At 43.4% G+C, this 23,010-nt stretch overlaps 2 protein-coding genes across 2 annotated transcripts in view; both read right to left on the bottom strand.

Moving 5' to 3' along the window:
- Nucleotides 1–2,399, bottom strand: part of CDC5L (cell division cycle 5 like) — a 35,559-nt gene extending 33,160 nt beyond the window's left edge. The window contains exon 1 of the mRNA XM_076332624.1: nt 2,232–2,399. Coding sequence (XP_076188739.1) covers nt 2,232–2,276 — 45 coding nt within the window. The 5' untranslated portion in view covers nt 2,277–2,399. The remainder of the gene's footprint in view (nt 1–2,231) is intronic.
- Nucleotides 2,400–3,985: 1,586 nt separating this feature from the next.
- Nucleotides 3,986–10,681, bottom strand: LOC143157713 (uncharacterized). The gene is made up of 3 exons (XM_076332623.1): nt 10,592–10,681; nt 9,724–10,356; nt 3,986–8,832 (listed from the first exon to the last, which is right to left on the bottom strand). The coding sequence occupies exons 1-3, from the start codon at nt 10,632–10,634 to the stop codon at nt 6,191–6,193; spliced, it is 3,318 nt and encodes a 1,105-aa protein (XP_076188738.1). The 5' UTR covers nt 10,635–10,681; the 3' UTR covers nt 3,986–6,190.
- Between the last annotated feature and the right edge of the window lie 12,329 nt (nt 10,682–23,010).

Here is a 23,010-nt window from a genome sequence, read left to right as displayed (position 1 = left end):
GAATGAGGTTTTGTATTTCAAAGGCCAATGAAATCAATAAAGATTAAATGAAAAAGATAAGTGATGATTATTGTGGCCTATTTCACAGATCTGACAGAACTTCAAAAACAATTACTTTCAATGCTCTCTAATGCACAGTTTTTAAAGGTTCTGTATGTCTTCCTTGAAGAACAGCAATAAAGAGGCAGGGAAGTGTTTGTCTGGTAATGACACAACATTTGGAAAACTAAAATAAAATTGATAGATACCTCTGGGTGGCATGTTTTAAATAATACCATAAAATTATTCTTTTTTTGTTTTTTGCATATTTTAATGCAAATGGAATATTTACCTATCAAAGGAATGTGCTGTTAAAAAAAACCTATCACAAAAATAAAGGAACTTTATAGTAAGTTTTTCTTTAACAAGTAAATCTTAAAATTAATCTCTTTAATGTTCAGAATGTAACATCCGAAAGTGCTGATCCCAAAGCTTATAAACTTGGGGGGGGAGAGGGGAATGTAATGCATTCAGCTTGGGAGCCAGGTTGTTCATATACATCAAAGCGTGCACTGAGATTTGATCAAAAGCTAGAAGTCCTATCAATTGTCTGTCAATCCATCCGTCAATCCCTCTCTCCTCTCCCCCCAGGGTTCGTTATTTCTGGTTTCCTCATGGGTCAGAAGGTGTTATTTTAAATGCATCAAAGCTATTCTTGCAGCCTCGTCAACCACAGACGTTCCTCTTCCGTATCCAGTAAGTACTTGTAGTTGTGTCCAGAACCTGTTCAGCTGTACCGTGCAGATGCTAGTCATCAAGGACAGACACTCCGTATAGCACAGGCATCTCTCAGAGCGCACAGCAGCTTTAACTGTAAGCTGATGATGAGCTTTGGCTTGAGCTGCTACAGGAAACAATTCATGTAATTTCTATTAAAAAAATAAATAATAAATCCCCTCTTGTTTTTTAAAATTTACTTAGTGTTATATGGCATGCAGTAGCCATACCGATGACATTAGCAGGCTTTTTTTGCAAGTAATGGGTCCTCTTCCTAATGACCTGATATCAACTGGTGCCACTTTCTGTAATTTTAATGTTGTATGTATAATCAAAATGTTAATTAAAAAAAATAGCACCAAAGAGAGCTATTTCATCTCTGGTACACAAAAATGGGTGAAACAACCATCTATTTAACCCACTGCTGTTTCTCTTAACAGTCACCAAAATTAGTCAATTATAGAAGACCATAAGAACAGGGTAAGCACACGGTGGTTCTTCCCATCCCCTGCCGACCTCCAATTTATCAGCCTCCTGGCACATAGCCGATATGTCACAACTGGTTAAAAGCACATGCAGCGCACAATACTTTTCTGTTATTTTTTCCTCACTGCTTTTTGGAACTATGTACATGCCTAGTGTTCACAGTATACAGTGGCAGAGTTCTGGATTTTACAGTGTCAGGTACCTCCTTTTGCTTTAAACATGCCGCCTAATAAAACTGACATCCTTGATTTCTCGTGTTAGTATTTTCCTTTTCACGATCACTTGCAGTTCTGAAGGCATGTGATGACAAAAATGGGAGAGTGTGGTGGGGTTTTTTTGCTCTTTTTTGAACAGCACATGAATTTCTGTGTACAAAACCCTTCGGGCTGCAGATGAAGAGCCCGTAAACATCTCCACCATTTCCACGTTTGGAAGGTTCTTCAAAGGCAAGACGTTCCAGCTCCCTCATACCCCTAAAGAATAAGAACGCTGCCTACGCAGTATAAGACACACTCCAGCCTACGAAAGGGACCTCTCCGAGGACAACACTGCCCATGCATCCCCTCCAGCTGCTGCGGGGACGGTTTCCCCGGGGATGGGGGTGAAGGACACGACACAGGCGTGGCTGAGCTTCCTGTCCTCCCCAACACGCAGCCTTCAGGAGAGACAACACCGACTTGACCTCTGCCCACTGGGACGGGGGGGGGGCGAGGAGAAAGGTCCAGGCTGCTGAGGAATCAAGCCCACCAGAGCCACAGTGCCTGCAGAGGCCTAACCCTCTACGTCCCCCGCCACAGCGGGCCCAGGAAGGCCCCGATCTGCCCCCACCTCCGCACTGTTACGAGACACCCCACTACGCGAACCCCCTGCGCATGCGTGCCACGACCCCTCCTCCGGCGCCTGCGCACTAGCGCAGGATACCCCCCCCCCCCAGCCGCCGAGGCCCCAGCCCTCCGGGGGTGGGGGAATTAAAGCGAGCGGAGTCCTACCTCGGTGTTCCGCCACACACCGCCTTTAATCATAATCCGCGGCATCTTGGCGGCGAAGGGGCTCGAAGTCCCGCAGAGAAAAAGCGGTGAAAGGAAGGAAACGCCGCTCGCCTCAGCGGGGCCGGCCGAGACGCCGCGCAGGCGCCCTCCGCGGTAAAGGCGCGCTCTCTGCGCAGGCGCACAGGGGATACGGTAACAGCCGCGCCGGGGAGGGGCGGCACGGTTGGCGCAGGCGCACAGGGGCGAGGGACACTGGGGGGGGGGGGGGGGGGGGGGGCGGGGGGGGCGCGCTGGCTGCTTTGCGCAGGCGCAGGCTCCGCGGCGCCGCGCCTCCTCGGACGGGGCGTTTTGGGGAGGCGCTTTGCGCTAGCGCCACCTGTGGGCTGGAGGTGCGCACGGCGGCCGGGCCCAGCCTGCTCTTAAATGGTGACGTGACTATTCATGAAGTTGCGTCAAATTCCCCAACGGACACAAATGGGGAAGCGAGGGGACAGCAGAAGAAAATCAGATTTCACCAACGTTACATGTACAGCCTGGTTTGTTAATCTGAGAAGAACCGTGCGTTTACACGGCCGCACGGCAGCCCCAGTGAAAACTGAAGTAGAAGCATACAGTAACACACAGATTTTAACGCCCATTAAATCTTACATTTTAGGCTCCCTAGACGCCCCTCGCTGCCTGCCTCCGCAGGGTTGGGAAGGATTCCAAACCCCGCGCAGGGCGTAGCTCAGGCGTGGCTGAGCCCGCCAAGGAGAACACCCGGCAGAGACAGCCGTCTCCTCCTCCTTTCCGGCACCGGGTCCACCGAGTTTACGGAGTCGTCACCCAACGTGATTTTTGGATTGAACTGTAAGTAGTTAAAAGAGGCCGGATAATCAACAGTTCGTTATTTACGTTCACACCTACAAGACCTAATTAGTAATTTTTTCTCACAGATGAAGTCCTGCCCGCGTCATCCGCTGTCCAGCAGCAAAACCGGCCTTTATCAAGAAGGCCATGGAGGAGCTTCATTTCTTTAGCGGATTATAGTTACCGACATTTGCAAAAGAAGAGGCTATTACAATGCCTCTTTCACCACCATTTCCAAACGCAACTGCTACCCGAGGCTCTGAATTTCCCAACTGGGTACCAGTGCACCGAGCTGCCACTGCATTTCTCACCCTAACTTATTTCTTGACGTTGGATTAGCAGCTGTTTCTGCTATTTCAAAACAACTGCTGGGCTTGCCACACTTTTTGTTTAGTCTAAATATGAAGGAAAATTGTCGTATTTCCTTCCTTGTATTGTAGATAAATCTGGTTGGTGGTTAACCATATTGCTGCATGGCCTCATTCACCTATATTAATTTCCTTCACCCTGTGTTTAACTTTTGTTCACTTATCTTTAGTAGATGCATAGGAAATAAAATGACACCTCTTTGCTCAAGTTGTTTGTCATTAGTGTCATTACTATTACATTTTACTGTTTTGTCCAAATTCAAGATGTGTTCATAAAGAAAATTAAGCAATTTTTTTTGGTTGAAATAGAAAACTTCCTAGTATGATTTAGGAAAGGCTTTGATTTTTGTTAAAACTCTGCAAGAATAAAAAATATTACACTTAACTAGCAAAAAACCCCCCAAGAACAGCCAGTGTCCTTATTTTAAAACGAGTATGCCTTTACATTTAAATTTCTCTGACTCGGCAGACTGAGAATCACTTCCGATCCCCAAAAGTGCAGTGCATTGCATAAGGAAGAGAGGGGGACCTCATGAGTCACAAAACACTTCATTTATTTTTATTAGAGGCAGCCACCTGGAATAATTATTTTTACAAATTCATCAAGCTCCATCTGAAAATGTCTTCTGTTGTTCTTACTTACAACTAAAAGAAACTTATGCTGTTTACAAACTCTTTTCAAAATTCCCTTCAATGAATTTATCCCCCTTAAATTGGGCTCCCTTCTTCATCATTGTACACCGTACTTTTAAACAATTATTCTCTACCATATTTAGCTTTCCTAGTCTCATCTGATATATACGCTTACAATTCTCCTCACCATTTTTGTTTCCTCTTTGTACCTGTTCTTTTGAATTTTTCTTCAAATAAATGGTCAGAATGGTACAGTAATGCAGGTAAAAATTCCTCCACGCTTGTATAACAGTGTTAATATTTCCCAGAAACGCTTTTCTTCATGCGTATCAGGATAACGTTCTTCTCTCTCACAACTGAATCAGGTGGTTAGCTCAATCATTCTAAAATCTGAATCACTCATTCCCAAATGGTGACTTCCCACCTGCAGTAAAAACATCCGTAACCACCAGGGTTCAGAGTCTAAGTATCAACAGATATTTACTTGTCTGATTTTACTGCAGCCACAAAGAACTAGATCACTTAAATACCTTTGCTGACCATGGCCTTAAATACATGCATCTATTCATGAGTTTCAACCCATTCTTGGAAAATTGCGTTCTGAATCAGAGAACGGCTGCGGGACTTGCGGAGGTCATCTGGCCCAACCCCCTGCCCAAGCAGGGCCACCCAGGGCTGGTTGCCCAGGACCGTGTCCAGGTGGCTTTTGAGCATCTCCAAAGAGGGAGACTCCACCACCTCTCTGGGCAACCATTTCCAACCTGTCTCCTACGTTACCAGAAAGCTTCCGCAAGATATTATCTGTATTTATAAAGAAAAGCATACATTTGAGAGCAGTAAAAAAGCAGTGGTAGTTTCACGTTTACATTCTCTAAATTAAGCTGTAGGTTTACTCTGCTGTTCCATGGATTGAACATTAGGGGACAGGCAGCACCAGACCTTCACCACTGTCTTTCCTCACACAAGAAGGTAACACCACTGTTACCAATACCACTGAACATATTAGTCAGTGATGTCCACACACAGTTTCTAGCACTGTATAACTCTCTAAAACAAGCAAAGATTTGTCTAGATTTGAATATGAAGTGGAAGAAGCATCCATCTGTCTTCACCATACCAGGTAACAACTGCTGTTTGGCACAAGTGGTCCTTACACATGGTATTTTAGATGCACAGTAAAGCTCTTTAACAAAATAAATTTTACAGTTCAAGATACTGCTAAGGTTTTCAATGTAACTAAGTGGTATTTGCAATACACCAGCAAGTGGTTAAATTAACAGAAGTTCTTTGAAAAGTATGATACTGTCTATTTAAAGAAACAAAAAGCACAGTAAAACTACCAGCCTGAGAAAAGATAAGGCATTTCATACTAGATTAACATTAGACATTTACATAAAATTGAAGATTAATTTAAGGATTCTCAGTATCATAAAATATCTGATTAAGGACATTACCATTTCTGTCAGACTACTCAAAGAACTGTCAAAAGTACAGACAAGGTAACAGCCTAATAAACCTTTTATATATACACACATACAGAAAACATTTTCATATCCCAATTACCCAGTGATGACAAGAATCTTTTGTTTCTGTAATTTTGTGAGATACTATTTTTTTTCCCTTGCAAGTATTGCAAGAGAACCTGGGAGTAGGGAATGCAACTTTCAGCAGATGGGAGGTAGCATTAAGCCTCCAAACACATTGACAATTTTAAAATGAAAAGTTATTACTATACAATATAAAGTGCACTTCCTTCCCTCCCTTTAAACATTCTTTCAGTCAGACAAGAGATTTCATTAATTTTTTACAAGAAAGTAAGTGGCACAGAGTAACTGTTTAAACTGATGAACATTGGCCAAATCATAACTGACCTCATGGTATTAAGAAGTTACTCAGGCATGGAAAAGTGCCTCCAAGATCTTCTTTAGCACAGTCTGTGCTAGAACTGAAGCTCTCAGAACGTGGAGCAAACCAGCACCCCAAGTTTCACTCTCCGGACGCATCCATTACCAGCCATCGTTCTGGGGACGCAGGGGAATGTAAAGCAATGAACAAATTCAGGACATGCAAAGCTCGCCAGAACCGAGTGGCAACTTGCGATTCCCAAGCTTATATTCCAAGCTTATGTTGCCGCTTATGCTTTTCCAGAAGTGTTTTGGTAGGCAGCATCACATTACACTTTCCACACTTGTACTTTTTTTTGTGTGTTTTTACATGCTTTTGGAAAGCACACTTATCTACTGTAGAAAATTTACACCTTCTGCAGTGCAACTTTAAATGAGTCAGCAAGTGCCGCTTCAGGTGGCTAGATGTGCGGAAAGCAACAGCGCACTGATCGCACTTGAACGGCTTCTCCCCTGTATGAATTCTCAAGTGTGGCTTCAAGTTTCCATTGTGGGTTGTGCAATAGCCACACTCTTCACACGTGTATATTTTGACAGGCAGCTGCTTTTGTTCGTAGAGACATCCGGTAGATGAGCCTTCCTCACAAGAGTGTGAAGCCAGATGCTGTTTCAAGGACAGCCATTTGCTTGTTGAATAGTCACAGTTCCTGCACTTGAGATAGTCCATATTAAAATGCGTGACTCTGTGTCTTTTCAGGTGACTGGAAGTACGAAACTTCTTCTGACAAACGCTGCAGCTGTAAGGTTTCTCACCTGTGTGAGTTCTTATATGTAGTTCAAGGTTGCTTAAAGCGTAAGTAGTGTACTCGCACTCTGCACACTGATAGAATCGTGGCTGACTTTGCGCTAGCAAGTCATTTTCTTTGCCCCTCTGGACATCTGGCTGTACTCCACAGACTTCCGAACCAAGCAAGGAATGGACGCTGTTTGAACCTTCCGAGGAACGAAAATCTCTTTCTGGACACGTGCCTACATGCATTTCATGATGCAATTCAAGATTCTCTAAACGGCTATCTACACAGAGGCAATGGCCAAACTCATATCCATTCTTTACGTGAATAAGGCTGTGTTTCTGCAAATGGTTTGATGTTTTAAATGTCTTATTGCATTCTTTACACACAAATGGTTTTTCATCTGTATGTATTTTTAGGTGCAGCTTAAAGTCGCTGTGAACAGCGGTAGCATAATTGCAGTGTTGGCACTTGTACATTTTGAATGTAGACAAATTGGAAGGCCACGTATCCTTTAAGTTTTCCACAAATCTATGATACGCGTCGTCATCTTGAACTTGTGAATGAGAGGCCCTGGAGTTGAAGAGAGGTTCCTCTTTGCAAATGACAGTGTCCATTTTATATGAATTCAGAGGAACTTCTGATCTATTCCCAATAATAGGTAAGCTGTTGCTTCCATGGCTGTTTTCAGGGAATTTCTTTCCAGAGCACACTTTCTTATTGTCCTGCACATCACCTGCCCGCTCAAAGTCTACTGCTGAAGCCAGCATTCCCCCACTGAGACAATCGTTTTCTTTACCAGAAAGAGACAGAGAAACGCAGTCCTGGGAATCACTGTCAACTTTGCATATTTTGCTTTCATGATATTCATTGGTCTGATTCGTATAACCATTAGCAGTAGCCCTAAACCGTTCATGAAATTTCTTATGAAAGCTGAGATGTCCTCTAGTGTAAAACACTACATTACACTCATCACACGTGTAAGTCTTTAAAGGTCTTCGAGTTCTCTTTCTTCCACTTACGAAGTCGAGTTGCTGCCCTTGGCACGTTTCTTTGCCTGCATGTAATCTTCTGTGTCTCTTTAACCCAGTGGTGCTTGTGAATGCCGACTGGCAGAACTCACAGGAATATGGTTTAGCCCCTGTGTGTATGTAGCTATGCCTTACCATGCTTGCAAAATATAACGAAAGAAAGGTGCAAAACCTGCACTGGTACAGCTTATACCCAGCATGCCAGTACATGTGATTTAACAGATAGGATAAGCTAATGCAGGAGTAATCACATTGAGGACACTGGTAAGGTGGTCTCTCTTTATGTCCCTTCATGTGATGAATAAAAATCCTAGGATTTGATGAAGCAAAGAAACAAATTTTGCAGGAAAAACTAACTGGCACACCCAGAGGTGTAAAGTCCCTTTCAATTTTGATGAAAAATTTCTCATATTTACTTTCTTTTTTCTTGGTCTCAGATTTCCTTTCTTCAGATCTTCTCTGCCTATTTTTTCTCGCATTTATTCTATTTTTTCTTGCCTTTTGCAACCTAGTCATTTTCTTATGAAATTTAAGGTGATTCTTAAGGTTGACAGAAAAGAAAAAGGTTCTTTTACAAAAGCAGCATTTATGTATTTTCTTATCTTTATGAGTTGAATAAAGATGTTTCTTTAGATGTGCACTGCATTTATATACAGAACTACAAAACCTGCACTTCAAATTCAGTCTTTCATGCTTATTTATAGGTTTGATGGTCACACTGTTACCTAGCCATGCTAAACCTTCTTGCTGGCTTTGGAATTCTTTTGGGCTTGCATGAGGAGAAACAACGTTTTGTTGCCGGTATCTTTTTTTAGGAAAGGGCATTAAGGACTTATAAATATGCTCTCCAGTAATATTTGATTCAGCAGAAGTGGAAGTGTTCACCTCCGGTTTCCCTACATCTTTTAGCAATTCTTCTGAAGTAGAACATCCATTAAGAAACAGATCAGAACAATCATAGGCAAATTTTGGTTCTTCTTTCAAACCATGTTCCAAAAGAGAACTCAGAGTTTCATCTTCAAATTTGCTTCTCTGTCTTTCTCTGTTATTAGCTTCATTATCTCCATTCTTTGAAAAATCAGGATCTACAGGGTTATAAAAAGTCACATGCATGACATTCCATACAACCACCAATGTTCATGATTAATTGGTAGTAATAATCCCAAATTGTCTAACGACTTGCTTGCTCTTCACTCCTTTTGCTTCCTTAATATTTTCCTATCTCTACTTCTCTCCTAATGTCTCTCTCCATGCTTCCCCCCCCACACCATTTAAATAATGTTTTAAGAGAAGAAATCCTAGTTAGGAGCCTCCTTCTTTTCACTTCCTCTTTTCACTCAAAGCTCCAAATTTCACAGGACAACACTGCATCCCCTACAGTTTCTAATGAAACTGCTTTATGCCAGAATTCCTATGAAAGTACTGTCACTGAACTTTGCTGGCGCTCCGTTCTCAGAAGTACGATGCTCCTTCTGCTGTCTTCTGTCTGTTAGAAGGAAAAGTACTCTTAGTACTTCTCTACGCCTTTCCTCCTGAAGGACTTCCATCTGCTATAAGGAATGGTGGAATTTAAACCTACATTATGCCTCTCCCAGTCTCTGCTTATATTGATGAGAGTTCCTGCCCATTGGTTTTCTCTCCCTAATATCTCTAATTGGGATTAAAAAACCCTTTAACCTAAGTTTTTATTTTCAGATCCTTTTCCCCAATGAAAGGCCGCCCTTTTGCAAACTACAGCAGAATGAAACAGTACCATTTTATTGTAGTGCCACTATTTTTCACAGGAGTCTGTGATAGAACTAAGCATACTCCAGCCAATATTCTCTTTCTGCTGCACACGATATTAATCTATGTTGAAATGCTTACTCTAAAATAAACAGGTTTGGCATTCTTCCCAAACACTTTTCAACCTATTTCAAAAACTTGAGATTTACCGGATTTCTTAAACTCTCGCGCTAGTCTTATTAAAAAGTTACCTTCCATTTCAACAATTGCCTCCACCTCCTTGTGGATTTCTGGTTGTTTCTCTTGACTGCCATCAGAAAGAACACTTGCAACACTGACAGGTTCCTCTTCATGTTTGGATATCGCCACCAATGTCAACTGTCTGCTTGTCTTGATGGTATCATCGTTACCCTCACTGCCAGCGGAGGAGAGGGGAGGAAGAATCTTCTGAAAGCCATCATCACCATCGCATTCTTTGCCGTCACCGGTTTCGTTTATCTCTGTAAGCTCTGTTTTGCAAGACAATGTAGGCAACACATAATTTTGACTATATTTATCCGTGCCTGCATCACACCAATCACTTAAAGATGATTTTGATCTGTTACACACACTCTCGGCAACCCATTTTTCTTCACAGTATTTCATACTATGATCCTTATTTGAAGCAGTCTTGTTTTCTTCCCAAATGCTTAAACTGTTACTGCCATTTGAAGGTCTCACACTGCTTTTTAGAAAAATGCTACTGTTCAAGTTAGCCTCCTGCTCATCCCCCTTCTTCAACTCGGGAACCGACGCTGCTCGCTCCTCAGCGTCGTCTTGGAGAAAATCATCATCGCTCAGCACAAAGACAGTGATGGGGAGAACAATTTCAAAGACATCCGACTCTGAGGACAGAAAAAGAGAGTATTAATACTAGTTCCGAAACTCCTGAAGCAATCGCCCACCGCCGGCCAGTGCGCATGCACAGACCGAGGCCCAGGCCGCCGCCACACCACCCCGGCGTACCCGCGCGCGGGATAGAGGGGTAGCCCCTCCCCCCCCTCCACCGGTCACCTCGCGCCCCTCAGACCCGCCCGGTCGGAGCCCCGCTGGGTCCCTACCAGGGAAACGGGCACCTACCGCTATCGTCCGCCGGCTCCGACCTCCCCTGTCCCGCCGACATCGCCCGGCCCGGCCCGCACCCGGCCCGCTCCGCGCTGTAAGCTACCGGCCCCAGGCTCACGGCCGCAGCGGCGTCGCGCATGCGCCGGCCTTCCGCTCGTGCGCGCGGGGGCGGGGGACGGCGCTGCCCGTCACGCGGTTTCCTAGTGGGCGGGGGGGAGATGGGGAGGGGGGGTGGTGCGCGCGGCTGCCGCCGCCGCAGGGGGCGTGGCCTGAGAAGGGGGTGGGGTGTCCGCCTGCCTGAGGTAACTGCGCGCGGCTGGCTGCTCGCGTTCGGTCGGTCGGGCGCGCGGTCGCTTTTACGTGGTCTAAAAATCAGTTTATTCACCCCTTAGCTGTACCAGAACACCCCAGCCGTGCGCAGGGAGGGGCTTTCGAAAGCGCTGCAAAATCCAGTCCCATTGTAAGCAAGAGAAAAAGATAAGGTAGCCCTTCAACCAGGCGGCGGAGGGCTCGGGCCTCTCGGTGCCCCCGAGCGTTCCTCCGTCACGCAGAAATAGGAGAGATGCTTATGGCGGTCTGGCCGTGGAAACCAGTGTTTCCTTCGGCCCTGCTTCTGGGGAGGGGAGGTGGAGGTCTGAGAGCATGCAGGGGAGGGGAGAGGCTGTTACCGGGCAGGTCTGAGGACATGTTTGCTGGGCGAGGATGGGGAGCCGCAAGGTCTCCAGAGCAGCTTACCCAGCCCTCAGAGATGGCTTCAGGAGTGAAATTCAGTGTGTTGGTGAGGGTCTGAGCTCAGAAACCAGTGTACTGCTTTCCTGAACAACATACGGAAGGAGGGTTTTCCTGATCAGTGAGCGGTTTCCCGGGGCTTAAAGACTGCTCTGCCCTACTCTTACTTGCTCCTCTGTGTCAGGACCATGCCAACTTGGCTTATAAACTGAGGAAAAAACAAACTCATTGTGTCATTAGTCCCAAAGGGTTTCACAGTAAGTGAAGTAAATTACTGTACTGGGTCTGGCTGCGATAAAGTTAATTTTCTTCATAGCAGCCAGTATGGTGCTGTGTTTTGTATTTGTGACCAAAACAGCATTGATAATGCACCAGTATTTTGGCTGAACAGTGTTTGTACAACATCAGGGCGTTCACTGTTTCTCGCTTTGCCCCCCATGGAGTAGGCTGGGGGTGGGCAGGAGGCTGGGAGGGGACACAGCCGGGACAGCTGATCCAAACTCCCCAAAGGAGTTTGATCCAAATGACCGACAGGGTCATTCTATACCATATGGCTACCTTGTGTGTTATTAACAGTTTAGTTACAGGTCTAAAACACAGCACCATGCGAGCTGCTATGAGGAAAGTTAACTCCGTCCCAGCCAGAGCCAGTGCAGGTGCTGATGGCCATCTTACAGAGTGGTAGGAGATTTTGTTCCTTTTTTGTTCATTGCTCAGCTATCCATGCTGTGGGACTGTTGAGAGAAAAGGCAGCGAAGGAAGGTAAACCGAAATAAAAAGTAAACCAGTAATGAGAGTAACATTGGTCATATTTGCCCTGAAGAGATTGTTCTCAACTGGTCTGATGAGCTCTCGGATGCTGCCAAAAACTTGCAGTCCCTTATAACAAGGTAAGTATGGGGTGAATCCCTCATGTAAGGCCTGAGAGAAAAGTGTTAGGGTTTGCTGAATCCAGTAGTCCACTAGGTGGGAGGCTGCTGCAGCTCCATGCTCCCTGTTCCAGCCAGTAGCAAGGCTGAGCATGTACTCCCAAAAGGCACTCACACGTTCATACACCTAGTACACAAATATATATACACATATCTAAATATACATATATACACATGGGCAGCCACACAGGTAAATTTGGACAGAAAACACAAAGCACTCACACAAATATGAATGGTGTGAATGGCCTGATCCTGTTCCTCCTCGCTGCCTGGTCACAGTGGGATTCTGCTACTAGAATGGGTATACAAACATATATATAACAATGTGCATACTATATATATGTATATATGTGTCTATGTACACATAGTATGGATCATTGCAATAGCTGGTGGTGTGCTCAAAGTCTTGTTTATGGGCAAAGAAGCAGCACACTTTGTGTGTATATATCAAGCCAAGAATTTATTGTTAACATATCTTAACAGTCTAATTCAAGAATCATTATTAGCCTAGATCCCATTTTCCCATTAAAGAAAAAATTATTTACTGAAAGAGTGGTGAAACATTGGACCAGGCTGCCCAGGGAAGTGGTTGAGTCCCCGTCCCTGGAAGTATTTAAAAGACATGTAGATGTGGCGCTTAGGGACATGGTTTAGTGGGCATGGTGGTGTTGGGTTGACGGTTGGACTCGATGATCTTAGAGGTCTCTTCCAACCTTAATGATTCTATGATTATTAGGAAAAAAAGAATACTTAGAATACTTCTGTGGAGAAGAAATCTCGGTAATAGTAATGCAATTAAAACTGTAAAACATGCACTTAGTTTCTATCACTTTTTCTTGGTGTTACCAAGAAAAGAACCCTTTCATTGTTTCTCTGGGTATTAAAAGTCAGAAGTTTTTGACCATGAGGAGGATAACACCTGAATTGTCATCCTCAAGTCCTTCATTGGGAAGAATATGATGTTGATGTTGCTGGTTTCTTCTTCCTGCGGTAGTGGACATTCATGTTCACCCCCAATAATTAACAGTTCATAAGCTGTGAGTGACAGAATCTGTCCTTAATTCATGGCAATTCCCCAATTCATTAAGGCAAGTATCCATCTTGTGGTCCATAGACTGGAAATGTGCCTATTTGGTACTTTTCCTGACGCTGTACTTCAAGGGTCCTTGTTTTGCCTGAACTGTAATTGGACTGTCTCCTGTGGTATGTGGCCAGTCTTCTAAGGTCCATATTGGTGCCACACAGTTCTTCACACAAAATGAACTGTTTTTCAGTGTTAGTGAGGGCATAGGATCCATATGCAATAGCTCGTAGCTTCTTTCCCCCTTTTTGTGATACCATGTCTCCTTACATCTAGAGTGGTTGCAAACTGCAGGTGAAATGGTTGTACTGTATCAGGAAATTGTAATGCAGGTACCTCTGCTAACTTGATTTTCAAGGCTGATAGGGCTTAGTCCTGATCTGGTTGAGATTCCCAGTCCTGTTTTTTCTTTAACAGTTTGGTTAAGGGCTTACAATTTCTGCAAACATGGGTATAAAATCTCTAGAAAAGTTAATATTCCCAAAGGAGATCTTAACTCATGCAAATTTGTACGTTCAGGGGGCTTTCCTCTGGGCAAAGGACAGTTTGCTGTAACACCCCCCACAACCCCAGAATGAAATTAACTGCCTTAGGAGGAGCAGGGGAAGGGTGAGCACACCACCAGGGAAATGGCGGAAGCTAAGTATGTGAAAAACAATTTTAATTGATTATTATTTCTTTTTCTGAAAAAATTAGATCTCAAATAATAATGATTAGAGTCGCTCCTGCCTGAGCTACAGCTCTGCAGCGTCGCAGCGCTGACTGTGCCTGGCCATGGACCCACTAATACGGACCCCGACCCCGACCTGTGGGCTGGCTGCCTGGCCTGACATCAGCCCTGCCTCAGCACCACGGACTTGACCATCTCTTGCTGAGCTGTGCCTGACCCTGGTTACTCTCACGGGGCCTGATCCTGACCATGACTTGCTGACTTGTGTTCCCAACCTGACCTCAGTCCCACCCCATCACCGTTTGTCTGGGGATCTGGGCTCTTCCTTGATCCAGGCAGCCACCCCCGGGCCTGCCCTGCTCCCTTGGTGGGGGCAGAGGGACAGACACTGGCTGGCAAGTCCTCGTCCTGCCAGCCCAGGGATCCCCTCTGCTCCCAGTGCCCTGGTCCTGAGGGAGCAGCCAGCCTGCGCGGCACCCTGGCAGTATTTTATCACCACCCCCAGGTTTTGATCCCAGGTCCTACACTGCTAGAGGATTTCCAGTTCTCATTTTACAGGCTCTGTACTCATCAATGGTGACTCCAGAAGAGGGTGGCACGTTTAGCCATTCCGATGAGAGGAATTTTCCCTACTCCCTATATTCTTCCTTCCCCCCTTAAAAAGCATGTAAGGACCTTATTACAGGTTTTAACTTCAGTGCCTTGCTTCCTGACACACAAGCAGCTGCACTCATTTATTTTCTTTATCAACAGGCAGGCATTGTGTATGTAGGTCACTTTCGTACCGCTTTGGGTTGTGATAAGGTCTAACATGTTTAATATACAGCAATTTTTGATTAGGTCTGATCAAAACACACATGGATATTAGATAAAGGCAAGGACGAGGTGTAACCTTCTCTGTCCAACTAAAATTCAACCAAATCCCTGCTAACTTTGGCATGTAGCCAGTCATCGTTTGCAAAAATTTGTTTCACATGCACAGAAACATTACAGCTGGAAAGCTAAAAGAGGAGAGAGAAAGGCAGTACCATCCAAAGCTAAATATATGCCTGCTTCTAAGTTTGTCTACTGTACTTTTCTGCCTTCCGTGAATGCTAGCCAGGTGCATACTAGGCGGAGTGATTTTCCTGTATGTGCAAGTATGCTGGGAGCCTCTATTCTAGAAGCCTTTATTTTTAAAATAAGGTGGCTTTTCCTAAATGCAGGGTTGCAGCCCCCTTTTAACAGAAGATAACGTGAAACTCCAGGATGGCTAGAATGAATAACTGAAATGCCCATCTTTCTCCTCCCTTTATAGGTAGAAACATTGGTTCAGTTTGTGAAATGTAGATGGCATAGTTACATTTTCAAATAGAAGTGGCAAAACCTCTTGGCAGGAGCATTGTCAAAAACCTCCTAAATGGGAGTATTAAATTAGGCAAAGATGAGAGGAATATTGGTTTCTGTGTTTCAGCTCTCGGGGTAAGACGACTTGTTGATACTCCAAGCTGGGTGAGGCAGATGCGGGGGTGAGCAGCAATCCATAGGATGTCCTTCTTCTTGTTCCTCCTATGCAAAAAAAAAGTAACAAAAAAGTCTCCTCCTGCCAGAACCGGCTGGTTCTCCACAGGAGGGCTCTGCGGCCATGGCTTTGCCTCACGGATGTGCTGAGAAAGGCTCTGCAATGGAAGAACCTGCAAATACACGAGAGATCATGAATAATCCTGTCCCTGCTCAGCTGGTCCAGAACATCTGTTGTGGAAAGGGGTGGCAGGTAAGATCTGAACTTCAAGTAGAAATTAAGAAGGAAAAATACATCATCTCAGTTGTAATTATCAAAGTTAATGGAAAGGTAATATCCCACACATTTGTTATTCCCATTTCATAGGTGACTTTCAAAATGCACAAACCCCAGCTGTTTTAGAGACTAAACTGCAAGAAATACATTGTGAATAGGATTTCTATTTTGGCTGTGAGTCACGTCTCAATTCCTAGCGATGTGTATGCTGATTTCTTGTAGTGATTTATGTCTCAGCCATTTGCTGAATCTTTTTTTCCTGAGCTACTTCCAAATATACAGTTTAAAAGCGCAGGGGTTAACAGCTGAAAAGGATGTCGCGACTCAGACAGCTGGTGTTTCTTGTAACCTGGGCCTGCATCCGAGGAAATGCAAAAAATGAGGAAAAGAAGAACTTAATTGGGAATGTTTTAGTTGCTCATATATTCTCACTGGAAGGAGATTAATATCTGTTTCCATTCTTTCTTTTCAAAGCGTAAACTTTTAAACAATCTTATTTGAAAAATATCTCCCCCACAAAAAAACCTGCAAAACTCTGCCCAAACTTTACAAAGCTATAAATGATAAGCCTGTTTCCTTGAAAGTGAGTATTTCCACTCTTTTTCTTAAAGACAAAACTGTAAGTCTTAGTCTAGTCCTCCTTGATGCTGTCATCCAGCAAATAAAGTTATCGTGCAATGGCTGAAGAATAAATCTGGCCTATCTGGGGAAGGGCAGAGCTGCCTTCACAAGCCCGTTGCACAAAACTATGTTCTGCAAATTCAGCTTGCAGTGGAGTGATAGAAATCTGACTGCAATAATGCTTGTGCCCACACTCCATCATGAAAAAAAAGAGTTGTGGAAAGTATCTTGTAAGGAATCTCTGAGATTCCTGCATCTCTGCCTTCTAACTCTGTGACAAATCTAAGAGAAAGAGGACATCTTCAGATCCACTGTTAACCGGAGCAGGAGTTGCCACTAATTATTAATAGCCGAACATTTTTATTTATGAGCCTCAGTTATGATTATTCGTGCATGTGTGTGTCTTGGCCAGTGAATGTTCCTTTGATTTCCTAGACAGCAGTGACAGAAACAGGAAAATGCATGTGAGAGATTATATTTTTGAAAAATGTACTTTGAGAAAAAACAACCCAGCAACCTACAGCTTTCTGTCTGCAAGATAAAAATCAGACATTGATTTGTACTGAAACTTTGTCTGCGCTGATTAGCAGTTAAATATGTATCTTGTATTTATGGAAGATAATAGATTTTGAAAAACAATATGGAAAATATTGGACACTATGAGAAATTGAAGTATCCCCAATAAAATGTAATTATTTGAAGTGTGGATTTTTGACATCTCTGGGGCCAGAGTGGCGGCCCAGATTTATCTCAGCTAACACAAGGTATTGACCTGAAATGCATAACTTGAGAGTGCAGTCACCCTAGGCTGCTTCTAGAGCAGTTTTTTTTATCCTCATGCATCTAATGCTGTAAATTGGAAGGGCCTGTGACAGTAATTTCATAAGATCTTACGTCAGTATGCTTCAGTTTGCCAGCTAGGGCTCTGTACCTCCAAGAGGGAGCATTAAGGCTTCTGCAAGCTGAAGGAAGGTTGAAAACCATTGCTGTATAGTGAGAGCAGAGGTGAGGTACTCTACTAGAGATCAGCTAGACTGAGTCACCTTTTAGAGTGTGCCTGTTTTGATTATGGAAGAACCTACGGAAATTACACTCCTAATACGCAAGCTTTGGCTACAAGACTAAAATGAGGTGGAGTAAACGTGGCCCTCTACCCGTGTTTCTGTTTGCATAGTACCTTGCTTAGTGGAGCACAGTCTGATTACAGCCTCTAAGTGCTGCTGCTGTATAAATACCGTTATTGCAGTGGTTGCACATGCCACTTCATATTTCATGCTCCTGATTCCGTTTCTATTAGTGGCTGTGTGTCATTATCACTCACACAGATACTGGCAGAACCTGTCATTTGTAAATGCTGGCAGACGGCAATACAAGTCCTTTCCTAGGCATTACAACATATTGTTTAAAACTTCAAGACAAATATGGTCATCTGTAGACACTTTCAGATTGTCATCTGGCCACAGACATCCACTGCTCCTAGTAATTTCAGCTAAACCTTTGGGCGTTTGGCACGTAACAAAAAATCAAGCTGGAAATATCTTAGTTGAGCAAAAAGCCCAAAACCCCAGTGGTAAAAGATAATGTCACTTTTAGACCAGGGAGAGTCAGAGAATTGTTCCTAGGAAAATAGTGGAAGAGCAGTTATGGTCTGGCAATTAGAGCAGGAAAAGTGGTAGCTGAATACAAATCCAGCTGGAAAAGCATAGAAACAGGCTGGATGAGTTGGGAATGTAATCATTAATCTATCAGCTAATGTAAAGAGGGAAAATATCTCTATAAGGGTTGGTGAGCACAATATCAGCTCTATTAGGACTGTGAGCTACAATGACTGAGAGCTTTTTAAGAGCCAGGATGTTGCAATAACAAACCAAGACTTAGTAACTAACTGGCTTCTTTTACTGTAAAACCTGCTGGGTTGTTGTTTTTCTCTTTTTCACACTGCCACTGACTCTTTTTTCTTTCTTTCTTTCTTTCTTTTTTTCTTTCTTTCTTTTTTTTTTTCTTTCTTTTTTTTTTTCTTCCTTTGCAAACAGCTTCACTAAAGTCTGTTGCAGAGGGAAGAGAAGAAAACACATCAGTGAGGAGCTAGTCATTGCCAAAGAACTGAGCAACACTTAGGGACGGAGCCTTCTAACACCAAACGCCCACGGAGAGATGCAGCTGGGGATTGAGAGAGTCGCAGGAAGTCCCCAGTGCACTCTTCTTTTCAATACTTCTGCCCCAAGTTGATTTCCTTGTCATTAAGTTCACCTTGAACTTGTTGAAACTGTAAGACTGGGGAAGAAATTCAGTCTTATGCTTAGGGCATAGGAGCCAGGAAGTTTGATTTCCACTCCTGTTTTTTCTGCAGGTTTGCATAGATCACTATTGTTTGCAAAGTATTTCCAGTTCTTCACATTACGTAAAGAGAACAGTGCAGTGCTGTTAAGTAAGCATTTGCAGCTCTTGGTAATTGGAAACAGAGTTTGATTTACTGCCATACGCAGCATTTCCCTAAATTGGGAGACAAATATATCCAAGGTAGAACTCAGGAAAACCTGGCGTTCAATTTACCCTTCCTGTGGTAAATTGAGCATGGTCCATTCTACTGAATTTGCTCTTTCTCTCTCCCTGCAGTTGTTGTGCCTTTCTGATGTAAAAGACAGAGAATCTCTGCCAGCAAGGACACCAACCTGAGAACTTCTGAATCAAAGGATTGCTTTTTATAAAGCCATCCTAAAGCCATTAGAGACTACTCTGATACCAAAGTTGCTATTCTTGAAGGTATGCAGGAAGAACTAGTAACACACTAAAAACTAAATGTTGTTTCCTGTTTTGCTCTGAACAAATAGCCAAAAATTCTGGGTTGTGGGGTTTGTTGCAGTTTGAGAGAGGAACAAGAGATGATACCAGATATTTCTGTCATGCAGTCCTGGTCGCAACTGTTTCCCTAGAAGGGAGGGGAGTCCTGGAGGTCCTGTGTCTTAAATACGTGCTAAAATGCATAAGCCATCCACTTCCCTTCAGCTCTTGCCCATGTTCTGCAAGAAACATTGCAGAATCTGCTCTTCCCTCTGCTCTTATTTCTATTCTTTTACACTTTTCTGGCCCTTTTTCCTACCTGCCAGTTTTCTTTCTGCATTCCCCAGATTCTCATCTTTCTGTCTGCTCTCCTTCCCTGTTCTTTCTCTCCTAAACCTTTTCACTACCAGTCTTACCCTAATTTTTCAGAAATCTGCATTTGACTTGGTTCACACCTTTCTTTGCATGGTAGGGGCTCCAGCAATTCCTTCTGCTCTCCGTGAGTCAGTCAGCACTTTAGTGACCTGCAGCTTCTTGGAGAAATCTTTACAGGGAAGGCCTTGCTCAGCCCCAGTGACCCCAGGGTGGGTGTGCCTAATGGTCCAAAGGAAGGTGGGAATAGGAGCTGTGCTGGGAGGAGCTCAGTGCCAGCACACTGGACAATGTAGCTGTCAAACTAAGTCTCTCCTGAGTATGTATAAACTGATTTTTCCAGGTGCTCAGAGCTGTGTCGCGTTTGGAAGAACATAATGAAAACAGCCAAAGACACAACATTGTCCCCAGGGTTACATTTATGGCTCGATTTCAAGTTCCTGCTTCAAAGCACAGAAATGCTAGAGCTTTTCAGCAATAGTGTACAACTGATTATATTTTTTTTATTGTTTTACATACACAAAATATTTCTTAACATTGGTCTTGGAAATGACTGATTTTTTTTAATTGAACCTTTCTGAAAAAATGTCAATGTGAAACAAATGTGGCAAAGGAAATTTCAGCTTGAAAGTTCCAGCATAGCAAGACTTTATTGTGGAAAGCGTGAGGAAATCTTAATATAGGATATTGGTGCCTCCGCCTTTGATAATAACTTGAAAACCAAACCTTAAAATACTGACAGTTTAACAGAGAGTAATGAGCCATCACTTGTCAAAAATAATATTGTAGGAAAAGGTCAGCTGTTTGGGAAAGCAAGAGCCTGTGGATTGACAAGGTTAATCATAAAAATAAGTGTATTGCTGCCAAATTGTCAGTTGCTGGGTAACCCACAGCTGAAGGGAAGTATATTTGCTTAATGGAAGGGATTTAATGATTTACTATCTGTGTGAAGTTTTCTTGAGTAGAGCATGTAAGACTAAAATACGTGTTGTACAGGCAAGAAGCAAGCAGCTTTGATGGTGGAGTTCAGGTTACGATTAAGACACGAGGCTCAGTCCAGTTACCTGCACACAGGTAGGTGCCTTGGGCTGATTGAGAAGCCCTAGGCTACCCTATTAGTTCTTCTGCTGCTGGTCTAGAAGGAGCAGGTATCCTAATTGTGTCATATTGGCCAGCCCTGTGAGGATGTCTCCCATATCACAGAGCATTTAAAACAGTGCTAGAAGTCCATCTGTGAACTGACTCAAGTCCTTAAAATGAGATTGAGCTACAGATTAAGAGACTGCACCACAGGTGTCTGCAGGTGCAGCAGATGTCTAAGCTCCCATTATAGCCGGTAGACCCTAGGGAGTAATTAAGCTGATCAGCCACTACAAACATGGTTCAGTTGCCTAAACATGGGTGTCTAGAGCCATTTGAGGTGCCGTGGGGCATGTGAGACATCTGTGTGGGCTGGCAGATATGACAGATGCGATGGGAAAATGAACTCTTCTGGAAGAGCATCTGTAGACCAGGCAAGATAAATGAGGGCATCTCAAATGGCTCAACACTTTTATTTAGGCAATGCAGCCTACCTGCTACATTTGGTCAGCTAATCTCTCTCTAGGCTTCATTGATAATATTGGCTGCAAGCTCAATTCAGTTGGCTGAACATGAATAACAGTAAAAAGTTCCTTTATTTAGTTTTGATGTATCCCTAATGGACTTAAAATAACTTAAAATAAAACTTCCACACCAGATAAAATGAACTACACATGATTTATTTATGGAAAAGTTTCTTCACAGGCACAAGGATTGAAGACCAACCTGAAAACATGATAAACAGAACTTGATGGCTAAGGCTCCTCACTCAAAACGGAGAATGTTCTGCTTGCTTTTGACTGGATATGGTTTGATTGTTTATCTGGTTCTTGACATGGTTTTTGCATGTGGCAGGGCTTTTTTGCTGATTGGAGGCCTTTTGGTGTGATCTGGTCATTTCTATTTTCTCCAAAACTGTGTGGCTAGATCCCAGTTGCCATTTGGAAATTATCCGTCCATCTCTCTGTCTCTGCCAGGCTACACCAACAAATTAAACAGTGACAGACCTAAGGCCCTTCTTATGGATAAAAGAGAAGTAAGCACCTTTCGTGTGCGATCCATCTGACCTTTAGATGTCTACATTAAAAGAAGATGAGTCTTTCACCCGGAGATACCTGTTGTAGGGTGTAAAGGGGATCTAGCCTAACTTGGATGACTCCCATCCAAATGTACCTCTGTAATTTCCTGAGAAGCTTCTATCTGCAAACTTAGTCCACTAACCACTAAAGTCCTCAGCAAGAGAGACTAAATGGGTGCATGAAGAACAAGAAACCTCAGAGTTAGGACTTCTGTTCTGGGCTGCAAAAACAATATTTTGTTTGACTACATAAAAAGATATTTTGCCTGACTATAACATATAAGTAGCATTATTTTTTTTGTTTCATAAGATTTCTTAAAAATTCCCTCCAAAACCTAAACTATATGCTGATCAGATGTGGCTTATGGATTATAGTCAGCTTGGTTACTTTTCTGCAGTTAGGAGGAGTGTCTCAGTTGAAAACAAAATAGATAAATGGTTTTTCAGCTGTTTTTCAACTTTGTTATGTATTCTGCAGCTGCTTCATAATCATAGCAAAAATCAACTATATTATTCATGCTGACAAGATTGAAAATGATTGAAAATTATGGAAAAGGAGAAGCCAAAGCTTTTTGTGTTTGCAACCTTTTCTCCAGCTAAACACGTCAGGTCCCTCCTAGCCTATTTTTGTATTTTCCTTCCGGCTTAGATTATTCCATCCCAAAAGAGTTTAGGTTATACTTTTAATAATGGAAAAACACGAGGGGCATTTTATGCGATACAAAAATTCTCTCCAGAATGGATTTTTCCCTGTATGTTGCAGAGTACCAAGTCTGGCTTCAAGTGAATTCTATTAATGCAAGTACAAAATACTCCTTTTTCCCATCATTTTGTCTTGCATAAGTGACAGTTACACAGCATGTTAGAAGTGATTGAGGCTTTCACCGAGTGGTATGGACTCCTCATTACAGTAGGATGATTACTAGGGTGACTTATCAGTCAAGAGGCATTATATTTGCAATGGCTATGGTGTAATTAAGCACAGATGAGCAAGCCCACAAGCAAGCATTGCTCTGAAAAATACAGTTCACATAATGCTGAATTGAAGGAGCTTTCCAAGGAAAGGGGCTAGGAAGAAACTTCTTTGGCACACATGATTTCTCTGAACTGTCCCAAGCCACTAGCTGGTGGTGCTTCGCCAGAGACCAACCTGTGACATGCTATAGGAATACACTTCATTCTTTCCCTGGCAGACATAAACAGCACTTTGGGTTTTTCCAGAGGGCCATTTGCTGTGCCTGCATACTCCAGAAGCGGCAAAGTTCACGCTGACAGACTTCTCCCTAGCTAAAGTTACCTGGAGTAGCTGTGGTTCG

The sequence above is a fragment of the Aptenodytes patagonicus genome, chromosome 3, assembly GCF_965638725.1.
Source record: "Aptenodytes patagonicus chromosome 3, bAptPat1.pri.cur, whole genome shotgun sequence".
Taxonomy (NCBI): domain Eukaryota; kingdom Metazoa; phylum Chordata; class Aves; order Sphenisciformes; family Spheniscidae; genus Aptenodytes; species Aptenodytes patagonicus.
Note: the sequence above shows the minus strand (reverse complement) of the source record. Positions and strands in the feature narration are given on the sequence as shown.